Source organism: Sus scrofa, chromosome 13 (assembly GCF_000003025.6).
Source record: "Sus scrofa isolate TJ Tabasco breed Duroc chromosome 13, Sscrofa11.1, whole genome shotgun sequence".
Taxonomy (NCBI): Eukaryota; Metazoa; Chordata; class Mammalia; order Artiodactyla; family Suidae; genus Sus; species Sus scrofa.
In genome coordinates, this window is record NC_010455.5 from 144,616,996 (window position 1) to 144,643,879 (window position 26,884).

General features: G+C 38.5%; 1 protein-coding gene and 2 long non-coding RNA genes across 4 annotated transcripts in view; 1 reads left to right on the top strand and 2 right to left on the bottom strand.

Moving 5' to 3' along the window:
- Nucleotides 1–10,691, bottom strand: part of LOC110255318 — a 72,755-nt gene extending 62,064 nt beyond the window's left edge. Inside the window, exons 1-2 of the long non-coding RNA XR_002338137.1 lie at nt 10,635–10,691; nt 8,728–8,901 (exon numbers count right to left, since the gene is read on the bottom strand). This is a non-coding gene — a long non-coding RNA (uncharacterized LOC110255318). The remainder of the gene's footprint in view (nt 1–8,727; nt 8,902–10,634) is intronic.
- Nucleotides 11,954–12,382, top strand: SEM1 (SEM1, 26S proteasome complex subunit). Its single transcript, XM_001927772.5, has one exon. The coding sequence runs from the start codon at nt 12,006–12,008 to the stop codon at nt 12,216–12,218; it is 213 nt and encodes a 70-aa protein (XP_001927807.1). The 5' UTR covers nt 11,954–12,005; the 3' UTR covers nt 12,219–12,382.
- Nucleotides 12,678–26,884, bottom strand: part of LOC106505799 — a 221,522-nt gene continuing 207,315 nt past the window's right edge. The window contains exon 4 of one of the 2 annotated variants that reach the window (XR_002338135.1): nt 12,678–13,157. This is a non-coding gene — a long non-coding RNA (uncharacterized LOC106505799). The remainder of the gene's footprint in view (nt 13,158–26,884) is intronic. The other variant, XR_002338136.1, reaches the window with a different exon arrangement.

Here is a 26,884-nt window from a genome sequence, read left to right on the forward strand (position 1 = left end):
GATCAGTAGTTTTCAGCCATCATTATGCATCAGAAACATCAAGGAGGGGTTGAAAAATATAGATGTTAGGTCTCTATTCCCAGAAATTCTGATTTCATTGTTCTGGGGGTGGATTATCAGCATTAATTTTTTAAGCAATTACATAATTTTAATGGAAAGGGAAGAGTTGAAAGTCACTGGCTTGTGTGAAGCTGAAGAACATAGGCAAAAACACTTCAAAGAGTTATTAGCATGTTCAAAAGCCTGAAAGCAGGAAAAGCACTTACCTCAGGGCTAGCTGCCTGGAAAATAGACTCTGAAGCTGATATTCACATGTAATACAAAGACAGAACCTTTGTCTCCTGAATCATCAGGTGATTGGTTTATTCTGCCCCTAGGGAGGCATGTGGCCTTGGACGAGGCAGTTCCCTTCAATTGAAGAAAATTTCAAGAGATCATATCAGCTACAGAGCCAATAGGCTGACAGGTATGGGATGAATATATCACTTCTGAAGAGGGGATCTAGGTGGTATAACACAGCATCCAACACAGGCCAGCCCATGCACCACATGGAGCCACACAATTCACATGGTAAGTTCATCCCACTTGGATACACAGAGCCAACCTGACAAGGAACCAGGCATGTCCTTTTCTCTGTGTCAGTTGGTCAAAATAGAACTCACATGTGGCTATGGGTGTGAGCTGAGGAATAGGTGTCACTGTAAAAGTGGTAGATAACATGGAGATGGTGCTCCTTACAACTTACTTGTTCCTATGGCTCTGCTCATTTCCAATTTAATCAATATACTGCATTCACCTTACAATGGATCGATATTCGTTCAGCTTGACTTTATTATGACTTGGAAATTCTCCAGGTCAGGATGGGCAGTCCTGGTTGCATGGTCAATTGATGTCCATGATTTTCCTCTACCAGGTCCCAGGAGCAAGACAAGAGTTAATTTGGTCTCTAGCTGATTACTGCAGATAGCAGTCCTTGCTCTAAAATCTTAGGAGTCCACTATGAAATTCATCTATTGGGGCTGATCATAAACTTCAAACACTTTTTCTCATCACAGATAACTACTATTAGTGCTGCAGAATCATATGTGCCAGTCATACCACAGAGCTTTTTCTACTCTGGGCCTTACTGAAAGGTAGTAGTCTTTTTGTGTCCCCTGATGAATGGAATGAAGCAGTATTTCCAAGTATTAAATGTGTCATCCCAGAACCCAAAGAGGACTTAAAACTGTCATGCTTTTTTTCTTAAGGGTGCAAGATACAAGATGCATTTATCTCTCCTTTTCTTTGGGAGGAATATCCTGGCATCTGTCAGATGATTATACTCCTAAAAATATATATGTCAGAGCCCTGAATTTTCATTATATTTATCTCCCGTCTTTTGCAAGGCATGGGTCTTACCAAGACCTCCAGTGTACTTGCCATTTCCTTCTCATGCAATCCAAGTAAACATGATGTCATTGATATAGTGGACCAATAATGTTCTGAAGAATAAAGAATCTAGGTCCCTTTGGGCTATATTATACAGAGCACAGATGAGTTAACATAGTCTGAAACAAGACCATAATATATTGCTATCCACTCCACATGAACAAAAACTATATCTGATATCCTTCCTAAAAGGGATGGAACTATCCCATTTACTAGATCAATGGCTATATATTATGATCTGAGTCTGTGTTAATCTGGTCTGTAAAGATACACTATCAAGCACAGCAGTTGCAATCAGGATTACTAATTGATTGAGTTTGTAGAAGCCCACTGATAGTATGTCATCTCCAAAGATTGACATACTTTTAAAACTTTTCTGTAGAAGCCAGACTGGTGATTTGAATGGAGGATATGATGCCACCCATGAATCCACTAGGTTGCTCACAGATATGATAGTAATTTTGGATGGTTGGGAAAGGTGTGTGCCAGGCCAAAGGCCAAAGAACCAATATGGCAATTCTTTCAAATATCAAGTGTATCCATTCCAATTTTACATCTGAGGATTAAACAAATGATTGCATAGTAAGTCCACAGAATCACTGTGAAATGGAACTAGACCAGGCTTTTATTTATTAATTAACTCCCATATGCTCCTATTCTTACTAATGCCACAAAGATGCTTTAGGTCCTTGAATATCACTGTTAACTTAGACCCTGTGCATCACACCACTCAAGATGATTGGATAGTCCCTTTTTTCCCAGGGCATGATTATGCAGATAGTCATAGGTATCTTGAGGAAGTACTGAAGGAATTATCATATGTACTTAAAATGGGGTTGCAGATCTCTTTCTCCTAAAGACAAGACTTTTTCTTCAAGCAGTGGGATCTGGGGCTGAAAAGTGGCTCAGGTTCCAGATTCTGAACAAGGCATTTTGACTTTTTATTGGGATAAGTTCCCTTAACCTCCTGAATATCTATCTTTGACTCTTATTGCACACATTAAGCATACCCTTGTTGACTGCCTATGGATCACTGTGTCCTATCAACCATCTCCTTGGCTCTGTGTGGGTCAGGTCTTCTTGGCTATTACTCAGACTGACTATTTATTGTGAGCATTGTGACCACCTTGTTTAGTTTGGCATCCTCTTCATTGCTATCAGGATTCTCAATTCTATGACAGCCTCTTTTACCACCAGCACTAGCCTACATAGGACAGCCACAACCAAGCATCTCATTTATGCTGGTGCCCTTCTCATCAGTGCATTTTTAATCACTACAGTAAATGGAGTATCCTGTGGACCCTTAAGTGAACACGTTTGGCCAATGGGTTTTCTGCTTTACAGAGTACATCCACTGTAGCAAGCCCTCTTTTCTGGCCCTTTTGATCTCTTCTTTCACCATGTTCCATGGAAGTTTTGGTATTTTTAGTTCGTGTGGGCCATAATTATTTCCAAATTTCTAAGGGCCATTCTAGCAGTATATTAGCACTGGCTCCTGGGTCCATGACAAGATATTAAATCCTGCATCAATGGAGAATTTCCCCATATACATAAATTCCCCCTTATCCAAATTTATATTTTGCTTTCATCACCCCCTCCCCTTCCCCACCCACCCTCTAGATCCAGGACCTCAGGTACATGTACCATACATTCTCTCTTGGTCCTGTTGATACGAGTTGGCTGGATCCTCCAGCTCTTTGGGTGTATAGTTCCTTCCCTCTGCTAGTAGACAGATCAGACACTTCTGCAGCCAGTTACATTATGACCTGACCCGAGTTACTGTTCTGGTGGCCAAGAGGGAAGGTGGAGATGTGAGGGGGAAGGGAAAAGAGGTGTAGGCATGTATATTGTCTTTCAATCTTACAAACAAAAAAGGAATAACTTTTAGCTGGAAGGACTAGAACACTTCTGTGGGGTCAGAGGACACTAGAAATTCAAGATTTATAAGGGCATCACCCCAAATACCCCATCTCAAGCCTCAGAGCCTCACTCCTTTTCAGTTAAGGCCCTGACATTGGTGAAGTAGTTTTGCCAAGTTAACAAATCAATCTTCTCTGCAATCTGCTATACTCAAAATCAGATTCTGGTTTTGGCTCTCAACCTTTCTGACCTCAGGCCCACTGGCTTTCTCACTTTGCCCTAAATTTGAGATTATTTGCTCTCAGTCCTTCACTGCCTTTCTCTAATGCCCTAACAGCACGCAGCCAAAGCCATCTAATTCCATTGTTTTTAGAATTGCTACTTTCCTAGAACCTATGATTTGCCTAAGATAGTATACCTGCAGTACATTCTCTTTCAGTTTTTATCCCAGTTTACTGTTAATGAAAGATGTACCTTCTGCACTGAGACAGCATTCCAGGAGTTATCAAATTCCACCTACCACCAGTAGCAGGGTTCTCATTGCCAGCTAGTCAAATAGTTCCAAAATCCCATTTTAAAGCTGCTAGAAGAACTCTGGTACCAATAGTTTTAGGTCAGGCTTCCCAGGAAACAGACTGTGAAGCACAGATTTGAATGCAGAGTTATAGAGAAGCTTCTTAAGAAGAAAAATACTTGTTAACGAGTAAGGGGAATAGCATTAGGCAGAGGGAAAAGTTAACAGCAATGTAGTTCCAAAAGAGGATTCAACTCATCCTATGGAGGAAGCTCTGAGTTGTAATGTTGTTCAGAGTTGATTCATTTTGAGTACTGGGCTTTATGCACCTCCACTTACCAGTCATGGAATATAGGCTGCTTCTGGAATGTGGTGCAACTTTGTGCAGGGTACCCTTCTTGGATATAAGCTCAGAAATTCTCAGCTATACATAGACAATAGCCAGCACTTCTGCAGCTGTGGAAATGTATGCCTTGATCCTAAAGGAGAAATAGATAGGATCTATCATAGCATGTATTTTTGCCAAACTGCAATTTGGTAAGGATCAAGCGTAGAGCATGACAGGAAGAGGGGTAAATGGTAAGGCCAGTTATATAAGCAATTACCAGATCAGAAAGAGTCTTTGTCTTTCAATGTCAACTGCCAAAGGGTAGCAATGCCCAATAGTGTTAGACATACAATATGAAGCTCAAGAGAAATATTTGATAGAGAATTATCTTAGTCTGAGACATAGAGTTGAGAGTCATTAGAGGAAGCCAGTTCACCTGAGTTTGAATTCTAGCTCCACTCATATTACTTCAAGTCCTCTGAAGCTCAGCTTTCTCCTCTGTAAAGCCCTGACAGGGTTATTGGTAAGAATAACCCAAAATGGGTTGATTCACATAAAAGAGAACTCTTAGAAAATGTTGAACATTTACATGGCATGCTAAACCATCCAACTTTGTTCTCAAGTCAACCAAAGGATTAATTCTCAGCTGACAGAACTTCTATCCCCATTTTTCCTTTAAAAATACTTACGAAATAAATGTATATGTGTGGTGGGCGGGAGATTTTATTACGTTACTATTTGTCTTTCATAACTGGAAAAATTGCAGGCTGAACTGTTAAGCTCTTTGGCTGAAATACCACAGCAGGATGAGTCAGGATAAACAATTCAGATCCTTAAACCCCTAGTGCTACTTTGCTCCATAAGCGCCGAACTCATAACTTACTGGGAAAAGAAAAGGGAAAGGAATTGATGTATGGTGTTAATCCTATAACAAATGAAAGGCACTTCAGGGTCTTCTTTCTGAGATCATGGCTCAGAGGTTAGGCCCCAGGTGTTGAGAACAGCAGACATTATAAGGCTTATTGCAAAGAATACAACAGGGATGCATTATCAGGTGACAGGATGATGAGGTGAGAGACAGGACTGCTCCTCAGCTCAGAGGTCAGCCTCAGGTTGAAGAAGACAATGTGTCTGACTCTGTGGTAAGGGTGGAGAATTTTTAGTGACTTCTTTCTGGAGTGAAGAGATGACTGCTAAAGGGCTTCCCGTCTTAGCAGACTTCCTCTCTTGGATCTGATCAGTTCTTTGTTTCCTGCCTTTTTATGGCCCCTTTTGATGTAAATATCATTTCAAGAAAGGAAGCAGGGGAAGCAACCCTGGAAATCCCAGGTTTGCTAGTCATGTTGAAAGCAAAGCTACAAATGCAATATAGATGGAGAAGAGTGAACACTTACCTAGTGCTGTGGGGGGGGGAAGGGCTAGATACACTGAAAAGAGATGGATTAGCTGCAGGGGGAATAGGAGAAGGGGAGGAAGAAAGGTGTGACTGGCAGCAACTATCAAACCAAATGATTTATCTGTTTTCTGAGAAGAGAGGAGGCAAGGTGAAAGCAGAGCTTGCTAAATATAAATGTCAGCTGCAAGCTTGAACTGTAGGGTAGGGAAAATAGTCCTTGATAAAAAATAAAAAGAAAATGCTCACCAAACTCCCCTTTACTCCTATCAGATTTTTTTTTATTCTTCTAATTTCTCTATTTGCAGTAGAAGAGGAGAAATTGGTAATTAATATAAATCAGGGCTTCCCCTTCTCCCCATTCCCAACTCAAAAGCCAATAGTTCAACGTTTAGGAGCATACCACTTATAAGAATCATCTGAAAGGTGTGTTGAATAGTTATGTCTGTGGACCCATCTACAAAGATTCTGGTGAAGCATCACCAGCATCACCACAAATATGTCTGGTGAAGCATCACCAAGCATTTTTAGCTTGGTGATGCTGATGTGTATGACCTAAGAATCAGACTATGAAAACCTTACTATTCTACACAGTCAGTGCCCATCCCAACTTTAACCCAACAGTCAGGGACATCTACAGCAAGTAAACATATGTTTGCTTGGCTAATCCAAATAAGAAACCAGGATAAGAACAGTACTATTAGTGTAGACATTTCTCCTTGTCCTTGAGGGGTGGTATGGGGGAGGGGTCTTCTAACCCAGGAATCTACAGAGGATAGCTTTTTCCAGAACAAAGGATAATCTGCCTCAAAGTTAATTCCCATTTTTTTCTAGAAGGCAGAGATTGCAACTTTTAAAGTATTTTTTTTTTGAATCTTAAAGTATTTTAAAGATTACAATCTTAAAAAAAAAAAAAGAAAAATACTAAAACTTAATCTATATTCTGACACAGGTATAATATTAGGTCCTAGCCCACTTTCTTCACTTCCTGAAAACACTTGAAATTGCCACATTCTTTAACAAAAAAGGTAAATAATTGTTGTGCCAAAATAATGGGAAATGGAAAGATAAAATAAATAGGATTGCTTCAGCAGGGATTATTTGTTTTTACCATTATTTTTCTTTTTCTATTTGATTTAGTTTTCTGTTAAAATATTAATATCAGGCTAGATTTAATTTCTGCCTTTTTCATTTATAATCACTCAGGGAAGCTCTTTCTTCTCTGATTTGACGATTAAAACTAACATTGTATTAGCAGTTTGATAAGGAAACTTTTATTCAGAATTAGCCTTTAAATATCTCAGAGTTGTAACAGTTAGGCAATAACAAACAAAAATATAAGTATCTACTGGGGCACACTATTGAGGCTGCAATATCTGGCCGCTAAAGAGGTTCTCAGAGAATACCTATCCATCTTTGTTCATCCAAGCCCTTTGAGTTTGGGACAGGCATTGGAAGGCTCATGCTAAATCATTAATTTCATATTCAAAAATGCTTCTAAACTTTGGAAGTAAAGGAAACCTTCTCTTGAATTCAAATCTTTTCCAAATACTACCCCATTTGTTTTCTCTCTTGTACAGCCAAACTTATTGAAAAAATTGTCCTTGCTTGACGTCTCTCCTTACTGCTATCTATTTAATCTTCAACTTAGTTCAGCCTTGTTTGAAACCCTTGCTAAGGGCAGCAGTATTACCAAATTCAAAGGTTACATATCTGTACATGTCTAATTTGACTTCTCAGCAACATTTAATACAGTTTACTGTTTCCTTCTCTGATTGTTTGATACCATACTCTCTTGTTTTCCTCCAAATTTTTGACTTTTCTTTACTAGATTCTTATTACTTGGCAATTTCCTCCTCTGCTTATTTGACTTCCTCTAACCATGAGAATTCTCTGGCCCTCTGCATGTCTCTATCTACATTCCCCCCAGGTGATTTCATTCAGTCTTATAATTAAAATACTATCTATAGGAGTTCCCTGTCTTGGCTCAGTGTAAAGGAATCTGACTGGCATCCAAAAGGATGCAGGTTCGATCCCTGGCCTTGCTCAGTGGGTTAAGAATCTGGTGTTGCTGTGAGCTGTGGTGTAGATCAGCAGCTACCACTCTGATTTGACCCTTAGCCTGGGAACCTCCATATGCCTCAGGTGCAGCCCTAAAAAAAGACAAAAAAAAAAAAAATACTATCCACAGTCAATTAATCCAACATTTACATCTCCAGTTCTAACCCCTCTCCTGTATTACAATCTAAGGAATTCACATGCCACTTAAACATAATATAGCAAACAAAACTCTTGATCCCCTTAAATGTTATACTTCCATGTCTTCCCTCAGTATATTTCCATTTTTTCTAAACTTTAAGCTTGTCCTCACATGGGGTTTTTCAATCTTCGTTTTCTCTGTCTAGAACCACCACCCCTGCCTCCTCAAGTGTTCACATAATTGGTTCCTTTTCATCTTTTAGATCTCAGTTCAATTGTTACTTTCTCCATGAGACCTCCTGGTCACCCTAGCTAAGGTGGAACTCAACATTCCAGATAAGCTCTGTCACTTCACCCTATTTTGCCTCTGTGTAGCACATATTATGACCTGAAATCTTATTCATTTGTTTATCATTTACTTACTCCCATGCCTGCTAGATTGTAAGCTCCAAGAAAGTAGTAACTGGTGTTTTGGTTCGTGCTTGGCAGACAACAGGGGCATAAAAATATTGTTATCAATTTTAGGATTATATATAAATCATGTATTTGAGTCAAAACCATAGAAATGTTGACAATGACTGAGTCCTTTAGAATGTCTTTTATTTTGCTTGTAGTAGTGGTTAAGTTCTACCTGGAACCCAGATGTCTGAAGATCTACAATAAGTTAGTGGGTGAGAAGCTTCTTGGTGTCTGTTTTATTGATTTGCATTAACATTTGCTATCTTTAAAAAAGGAAGTTGGTGAGAAAATCCAAAGAATTCAGCAGCATCTATGGAATGGGAGTAAAGATATGAAAAAGAGAATAATCTAATTTTTCTCAGTTCAATCCCAAGTTCTAGGGATCAAGTCTATACATAATGAAGTTGTCAGAAGAGGAAAACAGAGCCATTTAAAAGATAAATTTTGTAAACTAGTAAACTTGGTAGCCAGGTAGAAAAGTGAGACATCTTAGTATCTTTCTACACCTGTGTCTCTAGTGTAGCATGAAGAACAGGTGATGCTGACCTCTGTGGCTTCTCAGGGATTTGCAGCTTTGGGACATCTTGGAAACAGTCCCCTGGGAAGATAGTCAGAGTTCTCACTTCTTGGCTCTGCTTCATTAGGACTAGCATTTGTCTCAGGCCACCATGTTCATAGATTGCTGTAGCAAAACCAACACTATATCTTCGCTCATTCACACTGAAAGAAAAGACAGTGAAAGTTTCTTGTTGGAATCCTAAGAAAAATTCTCATTATATCATATTAACTTTGACTAATCATGGCCCCATCCTCAGTCACCATGGTGAGAGGGGAGGTGCTCCAATAATGAGCTGAATCCTGAGTTCTTTGCTTTTAGAGGTAAAGGCTGGGCTCCCCCTAAAACTAGAAACAGCAAGATAACTGTGGCCCAGAAAGTTGAAGTGATTTCTTTTCATTCACTCATCAGTGCTTTCTGAGCACCCACCATGTTCTTGGTGCTCCTCTAAGTGCTGATGATGCCATGGTGAGCAAAGCACATAAAACCCCTTCAACTGTAACAAAATATCTAAGATGTCAAAGCCACTTAATTACTTTGTGGCACTATCTTGGGCAACCTACTCATTTTCTGGAAATGGGGGATGTGCCCAGGGTAACTATTCTCTATACCACAGTAGAGAGGAATCATTCAGAAGGGCTGCCAGTTCTCCTCATTTTAAGTTTTGCATGGTATGACTCTCCAGCTACCAAAAGCTATAATCATCCAGAACAACTATCACCTTTCCTCTGAACTCAGAGGTTGCCAGCAGCTGAAACTGTTCATTTCACCCAATAACCAAGCATATGCATGGCAGAAGTAAGCTGTGAAGGCAGGCAGAAGCACTGATGATGGGGTCATGGCTTCCTCTAGACACTGGAGAACTTCATGTGCCCTGTGCCCTCCTTCAGGGAGTATTCACTGCATTTTAATATAATATTACTCTCTACAGTTATTTTATTTATAGGCTAGTGGAAAAGTGAGGCATTAGAAAAAAGAATGCTCATGGAATTTGAGTAAGGGAAAGAGAGCTAATAAACATTTCTTTTCTAGGGCAATATGAAAACACCCACATTAAGGATAAGTAGCTTATTCGAGAAAACACAAAGTCAAAACAAAATATGAATTAATGATTTTTAGTAAATCAGGAACTAACATTCTACTTTCACCCCCATCCCATGCTCTCTAATTATGGTGATAATTCAATGGTTTCTTTCATGTCCAGAAGTCTGCCCTTCAAATACCACTCGATATTTTCATTTTATCTTCCTTTCTTATTCTCATTCTCTCCTTTCTTATTCTCTCTTTCCCTCTCATCTTCTCTTCCCCATCCATTTTCATTTCTCAAATTCTTTTGCTCCCCCTCTTTTACCTTCTTTTTGCTTTAGGGTGTATCCTAGCAACAGCTATTTTAATTAAAAAAAAAAAAAAAGATGGGAAGGGCCATTGGTGTTGCCAAGGTTACCAGTATTTCCTGCTGTCACTTGAGAAAGTTAACTTGTGCATTTATCATAATGAAACAGATGCTTCAGCATCTTTCTTTCTTTCTTTCTTATAAATCTTATTGGAGTATAGTTAACTTACAAAGTTGTGTTAGTTTCAGGTGTACAACAAAGTAAATCTATTTTACACATGCATATATCTATTCCTTTTCAGATTCTTTTCCCATATAGGTTATTACATAGTATTGAGTAAATTACCCTGTGCTATACAGTAGACCTTTGTTATCTATCTATTTTATATATAGTAGTGTGCACATGTAAATCCCAACCCCTTAATCTATCCCTTCAACCCCACATTTTCCCTTTGGTAACCATAAATTTGGTTTCAAAATCTTTGAGTCTCTTTCTGTTTTATAAGTTCTTTTCTATCATTTATTATTAGATTCCACATATTAGTGATCTCATATGCTATTTACCTTTTTCTGTCTGACTTCTTTGACTTAGTATGATAACTTCTAGGTCCATCTCTGTTGCCACAAATGGTATTATTTCATTCTTTTTGAGTAATATTCCATTTTATATATGTACCGATCTTCTTTATCCAGTCCTCTATTCATGGACACTTAGGTTGCTTCCATGTCTTGGCTATTGTAAACAGGGCTGCAATGAATGTTAGGGTGTATATATCTTTTCAACTCACGATTGTCTCTGGATAGATGCCCAGGAATGGGATTGCTGGATCATATCAATATTGTTCTCCACAGTGATTACAACCACTTACATTCCCACCAACAGCATAGGAGAGTTCCTTTTTCTCCTTACCCTCGCCAGCATTTATTATTGATAAACATTTTGACGATGGCCATTCTGGCTGGTGTGAGGTGATACTTCGTTATAGTTTTGATTTGAATTTCTCTAATAACTAGTAGAGACTAAAAAATATGCTACTAAACAAGCAATGATTCACTGAAGAAATCAAAGAGGAAATAAAAAATACCTACAGACAAATGACAACAAAGACATAATGATCCAAAACCTATAGGACAAATGACAACAAAGACATAATGATCCAAAACCTATAGGACACAGCAAAAGCAGTTCTCAGAGGGAAGTTTATAGCAATACAATCTCACTTCAGGAAACAAGAAAAATCCCAAATAAATAACATGACCTTACAAATAAGGAACTAGAGAAAGAAAAACAAATGAAACCCAGAGTTAGTAGAAGGAAGGAAATCATAAAAGCTCAGAGCAGAAATAAATCAGATAAGTATGAAGAAAACAAAAGATCAATAAAACAAAAGCTGGTTCTTTGAAGAGATAAACAAAACTGATAAACCTTTAGCCAGACTCATCAAGAAAAAAAGGGAGAGGGCTCAAATCAACAAAATTCGAAATTAAAAAGGAGAAATTACAACTGACCACACATAAATACAAAGGGTCATAAGAGACTACTACGAGCAACTACATGCCAATAAAATGGACAACCTAGAAGAAATGGACAAATTCTTAGAAAGGTACAACCTTCCAAAGCTGAACCAGAAGAAATAGAAAATATGAATAGACCAATCACAGGTTCTGAAATTGAAACCAAGATTTTAAAACTTCCAAAAAACAAAAGTCCAGGACCAAATGGCTTCATAGGTAAATTCTATCAAACATTTAGAGAAGAGTTAACACCTATCCTTCTGAAACTTTGCAGAGGAAGGAATACTCCCAAGCTCATTCTATGAGGCCACCATCACCCCAATACCAAAACCAGACCAAAAAAACAACAAAAAAGAAAATTAAAAACCAGTATCCCAACTTTTCCACTGGCCTGAGAGGTTTGGGGAACTGAGGGTCGCGATGTCAGAGAAAAAACAGCCGGTAGACTTGGGTCTGCTGGAGGAGGACGACGAGTTCGAGGAGTTTCCTGCAGAAGACTGGGCTGGTTTAGATGAAGATGAAGATGCACATGTCTGGGAGGATAATTGGGATGATGACAATGTAGAGGATGACTTCTCCAATCAGTTAGGAGCTGAATTAGAGAAACATGGTTATAAGATGGAGACCTCATAGCATCCAGAAGAAATGTTGAAGCAACCTAAATTTGAACTGTTTACTAAATTCTGGAACAGAGAACCCAGGGGGGACACTTAAAAAAATGTTTATTTCATTACCTGCTTGGACTTATTTTTGTTTTTGTAACACAAAAAATAAATGTTTGATATAATAAAAAAAAACCAGTATCATTGATGAATATAGACATAAAAATCTTCAACAAAATATTAGTAACATTATTTATATTATAAATATAATATTTGTATTATATTAGCTCTCATAAAAGCTTTTTACTTCCTTATTTCATTTCCACAATGGTTCTGTAAGGATTTACTTCCCCATTTTATAGATGGGGAACTAAAAATCAGGGATTTTAATGACTAAAGTGGCAGAAGACTTTATAATGGTTTTTAATTCCTAACTCCCTGCACAGCATCTTCCTTCCACCAGATGGTGATGAAATAGTGCCCATGCATGTTTTTAACCCCTACTTTCTTCCTAACAGCTGCCCCAGAAACATTTTCTGAATAAATCATTTGCACATTAATGTTCCTTTGGGGTCAATTCCGATTTCCCTTTCACCCTTCCCTTCCTTCAATCCATTCTCCATGGCTGGAGTGATATTTTTAAAATCTTACTTAGATCACATCACTCCCTACTTAAAACCATCAATGGATCCCCACTATGCTCAGGTAATGCCCAAGTTCTCTACCATCATGTAGGTATTTCATGCTTCAGCTGGTATCTTCAGCCTCAACTCTGACTACTTCTTTCCTAATATAATGCAGCAATAGCATACTATATGTAATTCCCAATACAGACCAGGATGTATCTTACCTCTTTGGTTTGGTTCAATTCATGCTGCTCCCAAAATGTGGCATGCTCTCTTCTCCAGATGTCACTAATCAATGCCTCTGGTTCAAGCAAGTGTCATCTCTCCAGGAAGGCTGAGAGTTCCTGGAAGATAGGGATTATTCGTTCATTAATTTTATACCTTTGATTTTAGCCTGATACAGAATAGAAAGCTCATTGAATGAATGGCCTTTCTTTTTCTTTCTTTCTTTTCTTTTTTTCTCTTTTTCTTTTTCTTTTCTTTTTTGTCTTTTTAGGGCTGTACCTGCAGCATATGGAGATTCCCAGGCTAGGAGTCCACAGTCAGAGCTACAGCTGCTGGCCTAAATAACAGCCACAGCAATGCCAGGTCTGAGCCATGTCGGCTAACTACACCACAGTTCACGGCAGTGCCAGATCCTTAACCCGCTGAGTAAGGCCAGGGCTCAAACTTGTGTCCTCATGGATGCTTCAGATTCATTTCCACTGAGCCATGATGGGAATTCCTGAATGGCCCTTTAAGGAGTGAAAATAGCTACTACTATGCTAAAGCAACCTTGACAAACCCTCAATTAATATTGGAGATATCTTTGAAAAGTGAACCAATAATGTTGGTAATGGCCATTTATTTGTGCCAACACTGTACCAGAGAGTTACTACTTAATGTATGATATTATTTATCTTCACAACAAAATAAGGCATTATTATTCTTTTTTTTAAATATGAGAAAAATTAAGATGAGAAATGTCGCTTAGGACATAGTGCATAAGTGACAGATTTGGAATTTGAGTCCTCCTATGCCAATCTTCATTCCAAAGACTGTGCTCTCTCCTTTACAGAAAAGCATCTGTGTCATAAGTAAAGTAGAATAACACCTGTAACCTCAAATGGGCAAAGCCCTCAACCATTTTCATTCCCAGCCTGATGGTCAACATGAAAAAGAGGAACACTGGTTTTATATATTGGTTCATATATACTGGTTTCATCTACCCATGTTTATATTAAATTCATATGGCTTCAGCATCATAATCAATACGTTACATCTGCATCTATTTCCAGTCACTTTAGAAGGCATTTTGTTTGGAGGCATTTCATCTGAAGAGATGGTAGAACTAGAGACAGATATTTACAGAGAATAAATAAATCCTTATTTTATACTCTATACAATAAAATATGCACGGAACATTTCTTCCCTGCAAGAGATACTTTGACAGCCTGTATTCCTGTGAATATGCTTCACCAGTTCTCTCTAGGGCTCAGCAAGGCCCTGATCACATGCTGAGCACACACACAGAGCCAGATTCAGACAATTAAAGTCATGATTTGTTTTTGCTACCCTCAAAACTTGATAACTAAATGGCAGCAGTAGTTAATGTAGCATTTTATAAGCAACAGTGAATTACCCATGGGTAGTGACTAACTATAAATTAGTATGGTTATATGCAACACAAAAAATGTCCACAATTGGGAGATCACGTCACAAGCATGAAAAAGAGAAAGTCTGAGTCAGGTTACACAAAATTACAGAATAGGCAGCACAGGAAATCAGATCTGTCTCCTTTTGACTTTTGCTGGCTCTAGAGCTTGCTTTTTACAGTTTCTTTCACCACTGTATGACATAACCACCCCCATAAGAATATGGCTCTTCTCTGTACTCTGCCATCACAATTAAGGGACCTACTTTTCCCGGTTCTTCCTAAAGCTTTACTGATTTTAGTAGTGAAAGTTTCTGCATCCCAGACTTCCAGTTATGATAACCATGGTAGATAGAATAGTGGCTCCCAAAAGATGTCTGTATCCTAATCCCTGACACCTATGAATGTTACCTTACATGGCAAGAGAGGCTTTACAGATATAAGGATCTTGAGAGAGAAAGATTACCTCGGATTTTCCAGATGGGCTCTATCTAATCACATGGGTCCTTAAAATCAAAGAATTTTTTCTGGCTATGATCAGAGGGACAAGAGACTATAGAAGAATGGTCACAGAAAAGCAGCATTGCTGATTTTGAACTCAGAGCAAGGGATTCTCTAGCCACTGGAAAAAGTAATGAAATGGATTCTCTTTATATCTTCAGAAAGAAACACAGCCCGGCTAACAATGTGATTTTAGTCCAGTAACACCCACGTTGGAATTCTGATCTACAGAACTGTAAATCTAACAAATGTGTTGTTTTAAGCTATACATTTGTGGTAATTTGTTATGACAGAAATAAAAAATAATAGAGAAACCAAATCATCTTGGTTTGCCCAGGAATGTCCTTGTTTTAAAACTAAAATTCCTGCATCCTGGAAACCTCTTCAATTTTGAAAAACCGGTCACTATCCCCATTTTTCCATTGATTCCCTGGTACATTTCAGCTGAAATTACCTGGATTTCCAAAAGACACTCTAAAGCAGTGATTCTCAAATACTAGCATGAATCAGGATCACCTCGGGGACTTGGGTACTACCCCTTGAGTTTCTGATTCAGTAGGTCAAATATGGAGCCTGAGTATCTGCATTTTTAACATGTTCTCAAGATATATTGATATGTTGATCTGAGGAACATACCTTTAAACCACTGTCCTAAGACACAAACACCTCTGGGACAACTATGAATAGAATTTCATCTATTCACCTACATGCCAGGTATAGATAGAAATGAATTGGGTTTGTGGGCAGGTACCAATTATTAGATATCATCAAACACACAACTCTGAAACCTCTTCCTTGATCTGCTAGAGCACCTCTGAAAACACTTCCACAGTGATGTAGTACAAGGTGTTCTGATCTCATTTTGTCTTTTATAAATATTTGGACCTAAGCAAATTACCTACTACTTTGGATCTCAGAATTGGAGCTAACTAAAGAGATGGGGAGATCAACCAAGATGGAGGGATCTCCAGGTCACCAGGAAAAGCACAATGCCTGGCATATGACATAGGCCCAATAAATGATAGCCATGCAAGAAGCCAGGCCTTTCCAAAATATCACTCTTACATGTCTCATATAACCTGATAAGAATGTGAAAGGTGAAAGTGGGTGTTTGCTGTTCAACTTTGGTGTGAGGTTTTGAAGTCTCGGTTATACCATTCAAATTCAGCAATATTCCCAGCACATTCCAGTAATACGGGTTTCCTGGACTCTCCTGTTTTTTCGTTCATTTAAAAACACATCTATGGGAGAAGGATCAAGATGGCAGAGGAGTAAGATGTCATGCTCACCTTCTCCCACAAACACAGAAAAAAAAAAACAAAAAACACATCTACATGTAGAATAATTCTCACAGAACATCTACTGAATGCTGGCAGAAGAACTTCAACCTCCAAAAAGGGCAAGAAACCCTCCACATAACTGGGTAGAACAAAAGAAAGAAAAAAAAAAAGAGAGAGAGAGGAAAGGAATCAAGATGGGACTAGCACTCTGAGAGGGAGCTGTGAAAGAGAAAAGGAACTCACACCCTGGGAAGCCACCTAACCAATGGAGAGATCAGCCAAGATGGAGGGACCTCAAGGTCACCAAGAAAAGCACAGCAGCTGGACTGAGGAGGGCAAAGCAGAGTGAGAGCCGTAGAGATCATCTGCACCACTGCTCTGGACACCACAACCTGGGATGCTGGGGCGGGGGCTGGGCGCTGAGACTCAGGCTCCAGAGGTCAGTTCTAGGGTTGACAGTGTGGAGACAGCCTGGGGGGCTAGAGAGCAGTGAGCCACAGGCCGGGGAGCAGAATACCACAGCTGAGGGAACCAGGAGGAGGTCTGGGCCCACAGGAGGAGCAAGGTCCCATTCTTGGGGAGGGCAAGATGAGAAGGGGTGGACTGCCATAGGAATCTATTTCCCTACCAACATGCAGGCTCTCAGAGGGCGGGGTGCCTCTGGCACAGGCTATGGGTGATGAGAGGCCACTTGCTTGTGCTAAGGGAGGGGCATCTCTTGTGTGGTCTAAGGGAAGAGGGGGGTTAAGCATGATGCAGCACCTCTTGCATGATCTAGAGGTGGCAGGAACAAAACAGCAGTCATCTCAGAAACCAGAGGCGGGTGTGGCTCACCACCACTAGGGATCTATGAACAGGCTCCACCTGTGGCCCCAGTCACCTCAGAGGTCAGCAAGAAAAGAGGGCACTACAACTGAGCACCACCCATTGATGCTTTCACTCCCCTGGGAACAAACACACCCTGCTGCTGCCAATGCCAAATGCTTTGGGCAGCACCCACACATACCTGATCACTGTCACTTCCCAGGACCCTGCAACTAGGAGCAGCCTGTGCAGCAACTCCTACATGGGATAAATGGGATGGGGTACTTCTTGAACGGTCTACAGAAGGTGGGTGAACCACCACAGTTATCTCTGACTCCAGAGGTGGGTGTGGCCCACCAAAACTGTCTGAGAACAGGTACCACTTGTGGCCCCAATCACCTCAGAGGGGATCACAGAGGAGGGGATTGTGACCAAACACCATCTGTTGTTGATCTCATTTCCCTGGGAATTCACACACCCTGCCACTGCCACTGCCCTATGCTCTGGGCACTGCCTAAATCTGCCTGAGGCTCATGACCACTTCCCAGGGTCCTCTAACTAGGAGTAACTTGCACCACCTTCCTGCAGGTCCTTACTACTGTTAAGAGCCCAGCAACAGGGCACAGATTACTATCCCTGCACATTAATTCCTTCTCCCTGGAAACACACTCATCACCCTATCAAGGAGATATACTGCTCACACTGAAGAAAGAGACAGCAAATATCCAAACTCCCATGCCAAAAATAAATAGTAACCCACCACAAAATACATAGGGCACTCTTGCAGAGAAATAGCCCTCCATGACTACAATAGTTTGTTTCCTTAAACTCAGAGAAAAAGAAAAATATAAGCAAAATGAAGAACCTCAGGAATCCATTAGCAGTTAAAAGAACAGGGGAATTCATCTGAAGCAGCAAACAATCCAACAGACCTCTGCAGTCTAATAGATGCTGAGTTCAAAAAGGAGATAGTGAAAATACTTCAGGAATTAAGGAATTAATTAATATGAAGGAATTAAGAGAAGATATAAACAGTATTTCAGAGTACTTTAGAAAGAACTAGAAAATATAAGGAGGAACCAAGAAAAATTAGAAAATTCATTTGCAGAGATATGAACTGAGTTAAAGGCACTAAAGAGCACAATGAATAATGAAGAGGAAAAAATAAGTGACTTGAAAGATAGAAAAATAGAAATCACCCAATCAGGACAGCAGACAGAAAACCAAATGAAGAAACATGAAAGCAATAAAAGAGATCTATGGGATAATATAAAGTGGGCCAATCTACACATAATAGGAATTCCAGAAGGAGAAGAAAAAGAAAAGGAGATTGAAAATACATTTGAACACACCCTCACACCATGCACGAAAATAAACTCCAAATGGCTGAAAGACTTAAATATACGACAGGACACCATCAAACTCCTAGAAGAAAACATAGGCAAAACACTCTCTGACATCAACATCATGAGTATTTTCTCAGGTCAGTCTCCCAAAGCAATAGAAATTAGAGCAAAAATAAACCCATGGGACCTCATCAAACTGAAAAGCTTTTGCACAGCAAAGGAAACCCAAAAGAAAACAAAAAGACAACTTTCAGAATGGGAGAAAATCGTTTCAAATGATGCAACCGACAAGGGCTTAATCTCTAGAATACATAAACAACTTATACAACTCAACAGCAAAAAAGCCAATCAATCAATGGAAAAATGGGCAAAAGACCTGAATAGACATTTCTCCAAAGAAGATACACAGATGGCCAACAAACACATGAAAAAATGCTCAACATCACTGATTATAAGAGAAATGCAAATCAAAACTACCATGAGATACCACCTCACACCAGTCAGAATGGCCATCATTAATAAATCCACAAATAACAAGTGCTGGAGGGGCTGTGGAGAAAAGGGAACTCTCCTGCACTGTTGGTGGGAATGTAAACTGGTACAGCCACTATGGAGAACAGTTTGGAGATTCCTTAGTAATCTATACATAGAACTTCCATATGACCCCGCAATCCCACTCTTGGGCATATATCCAGACAAAACTCTCCTTAAAAGAGACACATGCACCCACATGTTTATTGCAGCACTATTCACAATAGCCAGGAAATAGAAACAACCCAAATGTCCATCAACAGATGATTGGATTCGGAAGAGGTGGTATATATACACAATGGACTACTACTCAGCCATAAAAAAGAATGACATAATGTCATTTGCAGCAACATGGATGGAACTAGAGAATCTCATCCTGAGTGAAATGAGCTAGAAAGACAAAGACAAATACCATATGATATCACTTATAACTGGAATCTAATATCCAGCACAGACGAACATCTCCTCAGAAAAGAAAATCATGGACTTGGAGAAAAGACTTGTGGCTGCCTGATGGGAGGGGGAGGGAGTGGGAGGGATAGGGAGCTTGGGCTTATCAGACACAAGTTAGAATAGATTTACAAGGATATCCTGCTAAATAGCATTGAGAACTTTGTCTAGATACTCAAGTTGCAACAGAAGAAAGGGTGGGGGAAAAAAATGTAATTGTAAAGTATACATGTAAGGATAACCTGACCCCCTTGCTGTACAGTGGGAAAATAAAAAAATTTAAAAAAAAAAGAAAATACATTTGAAGAAATTAGTCTGAAAACTTTCCAAGTATAAAGGAAACATATCAAGATACAGGAAGCATAGAGAGCCCCAAACAAGGTGAATAAAACAGGTTTGCATCAAGACATATTATAGTAAAAATGGCAAAAGTTAAAAATAAAGAGAGGATTTTAAAGGCAGCAAGAGAAAAACCATTATTTATAAGGGAACCCTCCCCATAAAGCTATCAGCTGATTTCTCTACAGAAACTCTACAGGCAAGAAGAGAGTGGCAAGATATATTCAAAGTTCTAAAAGGGAAAAATTTGCAACCTAGAGTACTCTACCCAGCAGAATATCATTTAAAATAGAAGAAGAAATAAAGAAATTTATCCAACAAACAAAAACTAAAAGAGGGAGTTTTCGTCATGGCACAGTGGTTAATGAATCCGACTAGGAACCATGAGGTTGCAGGTTCGATCCCTGGCCTTGCTCAGTGGGTTAAGGATCCAGCGTTGCTTTGATTCGACCCCTAGCCTGGGAATCTCCATATGCCACGGGAGCAGCCCAAGAAATGGCAAAAAGACAAAACAAACAAACAAACAAACAAAAACAAAAACAAACAAACAAAAAACTAAAAGAGTATAGCAATACTAAGCCCATTCTAAAAGAAACACTGAAAGGTCTTTTCTAAATAAAAAAGAAATAAGAAGAAATCACAAGTGGAAAGCAATTACTTAAATAAGCCAGAATACAGATCAAGAAGGAAAATTAAAAAAAAAATGACTATTGTAAAAATGACTATAAACACAAGGAACAGCAAAAGGTCAAACATGAAGATGTTAAAAAAGGACTTCAAAATCATAGAATGTGGGGAGGGAAAAAAGAAAATCTAAACTCTTCTTTTTCAGAATGTGTTTGAGCCAATATGTCTATCAGGCTAAAGCAAGCATATACAGGAAGGAGTTAACATACTTAAAAAATAGCACAACCACAAATCAAAACCAAACATTACTTTCACAAAAACTAAAAAGAAAAGGACAGAAGCATAAAATAAAAGGAAATCATCCAACCAAGGAAAGAAAGGAACAAAGGAGAAACATTGAATCAGCTGGATAAGAAGGTTTAAAGTGGCAATGAATCTATATTTATCAGTAATTACCTTAAATGTCAATGGACTGAATGCTCCAATCAAAAGACATAGAGTGGCAGATTGGATAAAAATGCAAGCACCTACAATATGCTGTCTACAAGAGACTCACCTTAGGGCAAAGGACATGTATAAATTGAAAGTGAGGGGATGGGAAAAGATATTTCATGACAATGGACAAGATAGGAAAGCAGGAGTCATAATACTCCTACCAGACAAAATAGACTTTAAAATGAAAGCCATAAAGAAAGACAAAGAAACATGCTATTTAATGATAAAAGGAATAAAAGGATCCTTTTAAGAAGAGGATATTACAATCATCAATATATATGCCCCAAATATAAGAGCATCCAGATACATACTGCAAATACTAATAGACATAAAAGGAGAAATTGATGGGAATACAATAATAGTAGGGGACTTTAACACCCACTCACATCTTTGCATGGATCCCCCAGACAGCTATCAAACGGCAACAGACATCCTAATTGACCCAGTAGAAAAGTAAGAGTTCATTGACATTTTCAGTATATTATATCCCAAAAAATCAGAATATACATTCTTCTCAAGTGCAGATGGAACATTCTCAAGGTTGACCACATACTGGGGCACAAAACTAACCTAAATAAATTTAAGAGTAGAGAAATTATTTCAAGTATCTTCTCTGACCACAACAGCATGAAACTAGATATCAACCACAGGAAAATAAATGAGAAAAAAATGACTACATGGAGACTAAACAACATGCTACTAAAAACCAATGAGTCAATGAGGAAAACAAGAAAAAAATTAAAAAATACTTTGAGACAAATGATAACGAAGACACAATCATTCAAAAGTCTATGGGATGCCAATAAGCCGTGCTTAGAGGGGAGTTCATAGTGATACAGGCTTTCCTCAAAAATATTAGAAAAGGAATATAAAAATTACCTTTTAAAATCTCATCCAAAAAATTAAATACCTAGGAATAAACCTGACCAAGGAGGCAAAAGACTTATATGCTGAGAGCTATAAAACGTTAATCAAGGAAGTTAAAGAGGATTCAAAGATATGGAAAGATATTCCATGCTCATGGGTTGAAAGAATTAACATCCTAAAAATGGTCATACTACACAAAGTAATCTATAGATTCAATGCAATCCCTATCAAACTACTCATGACATTTTCCACAGAACTAGAACAAACAATCCAAAGATTTATATGGAACCACAAAAGACCCAGAATTGACAAAGCAATCCTGAGGAACAAAAACCAAGTGGGAGGCATAACTCTCCCAAACTTCAGGCAATATTACAAAGCCATAGTCATCAAGACAGTGTGGTACTGGTGCTGAAACAGACATACAGACCAATGGAACAAAATAGAGAACTCAGAAGTAAACCCAGACACCTATGGTCAATTCATCTTCAACAAAGGAGACAAGAAGATAAAATGGGAAAAGACAGTCTTTTCAGCAAGTATTGCTGGGAAAACTGGACAGCCGCATGTAAATCAATGAAACTGGAACACACCCTTATACCATGCACAAAAATAAAATCAAAATGGCTTAAACACTTAAATGTAAGATAAGACACCATAAAACTAGAAGAGAACACAGGCAAAACATTCTCTGACACCAAGCATACAAGAATTTTCTTAGCTTAGTCTCCCAAGGCAACAGAAATACAAGCAAAAATAAACTAATGGGACATAATCAGACTGACAAGCTTTTGCACAGCAAAGGAAACCATAGCTAAAACAAAAAGACAACCTATGGAATGGGAGAAAATAGTTTCAAATGATGCAACTGACAAGGGCTTAATCTCTAAAATATACAGCTTATACAACTCAACAGCAAAAAAGCCAACAATATGGGCAAATGACCTGAATAGACATTTCTCCAAAGTAGATATACAGATGGCCAACAAGCACATGGAAAAATGTTCAACATCACTGATTAGAGAAATGCAAAGCAAAACTACTATGATATGCCACCTCACACCTGGGAGAATGGCCTTCATTAACAAGTCAACAAATAACAAATGCTGGAGAGGGTATAGAGAAAAGGGAACCCTCCTACACTGTTGGTGAGAATGTAAATTGGTACAACCACTATGGAAAACAGTATGGAGGTACCTCTGAAAACTAACTATAGAACTACCATATGACCTAGCAATCCCACTCTTGGGCATATATCTAGACAAAACTTTTCTTGAAAAGGATATATGTACCTGTATGTTCACTGTAGCACTATTCACAATAGTCAAGACATGGAAACAACCTAAATATCCACTGACAGATATATGTACTAAAAATATGTGGTATATATATGCAATGGAATACTACTCAGTCATAAAAAAAGAACAAAATAATGCCATTTGCAGCAACATGGATAGAACTAGAGACTCTCATTCCGAGTGAAGTAAGTCAGAGAAAGAAAAATACCATATGATATCATTTGCATCTCAAATCTAATACATGGCACAAATGAAACTTTCCACAGAAAAGAAACTCATGGACTTGGAGAACAGACTTGTGGTTGCCAAGGGAGAGAGGGAGGGTGTGGGATGGACTGGGACTCTGGGGTTAATAGATGCAAACTATTACATTTGGAGTAGATAAACAATGAGATCCAGCTATACAATACAAGGGACTATTATCTAGTCCCTTGTGATGGAACATGATGGAAGGCAGTGTGAGAAAAAGAAAAAAATATCTATGTATGAATGGGTTACTTTACAGTACAAATTGACGGAACACTGTAAATCAACTATAATGGAAAAAATAAAAATCATAAAAGTTAAAAAACAGGCAATAATTTGAATAGACATTTCTCAAATAAGGCATATGAATGACCAATGAGCACATGAAAAGATGTCCCAAATCATTAGTGATTGGAAAAATGCAATTGAAAAACACGAGGAGTTCCCGTCGTGGTGCAGTGATTAATGAAACTGACTAGGAACCATGAGGTTGCAGGTTCCATCCCTGCCCTTGCTCAGTGGGTTAAGTATCCGGTGTTGCTGTGAGCTGTGGCATAGGTTGCACACACTGCTCGAATCCCACGTTGCTGTGGCTCTGGCATAGGCCGGGTGGCTACAGCTCCAATTAGACCCCTAGCCTGGGAACCTCCATATGCTGTGGGAATGGCCCTAGAAAAGGCAAAAAGACCAAAAAAAAAAAAGGAAAACACAATGAGACACTACTTCAAATCCTCCAGGATGATTTTTAGCTAAAATAAGAAAATGAAGGGGTCCCCATGTGGCTCAGTGTTACTGAACCCTACTAGTATCCATGAGGACACAGATTCCATCATTAGCCTCGCTCAGTGGGTTAATGATCCCTCACTGCCATGAGCTGTGGTGTAGGTCACAGACCTCTCAGATCTGTGTTGTTATGGCTGCAGTGTAGGCAGGCAGCTGCAGCTCTGGTGTGGCCTTAAAAAAAAAAGAGAGAGAGAGCGAGAAAGAAAAAGTAAATAAAAAAAATATATCAAGCAAACCCCAAGTTCTGGTGAGGACTGGAGAAACTGGAATCCTTGTGGACTGCTGGTGGGAATGTAAAATAGGGCAGTCCTGTTGAAAATAGTTTGGTGTTTTCTCAAAGAGCCAAAAGAATTGAAAACACGGACTCAAAGGGACACTTTTACACACATGTTCATAACAGCATTATTCACAGTAGCCAAAAGGTGGAAACAAACCCAGTGTCCATCAAAAGCTGAACAGATACACTAAATATAGTCCATAGATACAATGGAATATTATTCAACCACAAAATAGAATGAAATTCTGACACAGGCTATAACGTTGGAAACATGCCAAGTGAAATAAGCCAGACACAGAAGGACAAATAATGAGTGATTCCACTTATGTGAAATAAATAGCACAGGCAAATTCATAGAAACAAAAAGTAGATTCAAGAAGTTACCAATTTACCAAGTTATTAAGTGCTCCAATATAACTTATGATTTAGGGAAGTGAAACAGAAAAAGAGTGAAGTAAATCTATTGTAATAAAAAATAAAATAAAAATAAATGAGGAGTTCCCGTCGTGGCACAATGGTTAACGAATCTGACTAGGAACCATGAGGCTGCGGGTTCGATCCCTGCCCTTGCTCAGTGGGTTAATGATCCGGCGTTGCTGTGAGCTGTGGTGTGGGTCGCAGACACGGCTCAGATCCTACGTTGCTGTGGCTCTGGCGTAGGCTGGCAGCTCAGCTCGATTCGACCCCTAGCCTGGGAACCTCCATATGCCGCGGGAGCGGCCCAAGAAATGGCAAAAAGACAAAAAAAATAAATAAATAAATAAAAAATAAATGAAACCTCAAAAAAAGAGAGAGAAAAGAAGATGGGGAGAGGGAAAAAGAGAAAATCACTGATATTAGACAGTATGATAGGATGAAAATGGCAAGGGATTGTTTTATCATAAAAAGGTAGTCAGGGGTGTCCTATGAGGAGGTAATATATGAGTTGAGATCTGAATAATTGGTGGAAGCTAGAATAATCTAAGAAAGAATGAGTTTAATACATAAAAGAAGTTGCCAAAGGAATTATAATGTGAATGAATCATAAAGACCAATGGGGAGAGGCATGAGATGAAAGAATTGATTGTATGTTGTTGTAGATCTTAGGCTGGTGTGGATTAGCATGTGGCAGCAGAAAGCCTTATAATTGGGAAAAAACTTTAAGGTGTATTTTCCATACATAATTAATTTCTTATGTCTGTTATTCAGATGGCTAATCTGGTTTTAACTTGTAGTAAACATCTGCTATTATTGTCAGTCTAATATCTCTCTCTTTTAAAAATTGAAATATAGTTGATTTACAATATGCTAATAGTTTCAGGTTCTATAGCATTGTGATTCAGTATTTTTACAGATTACACTCTGTTAAAGGTTATTAGAAGATAATGGCCATAATTTCCTGTGCTATACAATATATCCTTGTTGCTTATATATTTTACACACAGTAGTTTGTATTTCTTAATCCCATACTGGTAATTTGTTCCTCCCCACTCCCTCACCCCTTTGGTACATTGGCTTGTTTTCTATATCTGTGAATTTTTTTCTATTTTGCACATAGATTCATTTGTATTATTTTTTAGATTCCACATATAAGTGATAACAATCAGTATTTCTTTATCTGATTTCAATAATGTAATATTCTCTAATTTCATCCATGCTGCCGCAAATGGCAGAATTTCATTATTTTTTATGGCTTGTAATGTACCATTGCATATGAACACCATATCTTCTTTATCCATTCATCTGTTGATGGGTACTTAGGCTATCTCCAGGTCTTGGCCATTGGGGGTACATACATCTTTTTGAATTTGTTTTTGTAATTTTTGGATTTTGTATTTACCCAGGAGTAGAATTGCTGGATCATATGAACGGTACCTCTCTTTTCAGTTTTTTTGAGGAACCTCCCTACTTTTTTCCATAGCAGCTGCACTAATTTACATTTTTACCAATAGTTTAGGAAGGTTCCCTTTTCTTCACATTCTCTCCAACACTTGACTTTATAGATCTTGATGATAGCCATTCTGCCTGGTGTGAGGTGATATCCTGTGGTGTTGACTTGCATTTCTCTGATAATTAGCAATGCTGAGCATCTTTTCATGTGCCTGTTGGCCATCTGCATTTTTTTTTTCTTTTTTTGAAAACTGTCTATTTAGCTCTTCTGCCTATTTTATTAATTTGGTTGTTTAGGTTTTTCTTTTGATATTGAGTTGGGTGAGCTATTTATACATTCTGGATGTAAACCTTTGTAGTTCACATCAATTGCAAATATTTTCTCCCATTTAGGAGGTTTTTTTTTCATTTTGTCAATGATTTCCTTCGCTATGAAAAAGTTTTTAAGTCTGACTAGGTTTCTTTTGTTTATTTTTGCTTTAATTTCTTTTACCTTAGGAGACAGGGCCAAAAAATTATTGCTACATTTGATGTCAGAGTGCACTGCATATGTTTTCTTCTAGGAGTTTTATGGTTTCAGGTCTTACATTTGGGTCTTTTAATCTATTTTGAGTTAATTTTTGTCTATAGCATAAGGGAATGTTCTAATTTCATTCTTTTACATGTTTAGTTGTCCATTTTTTTCCAGCCACTAATTGAAGACACTGTCTTAGTCCATTGCATAT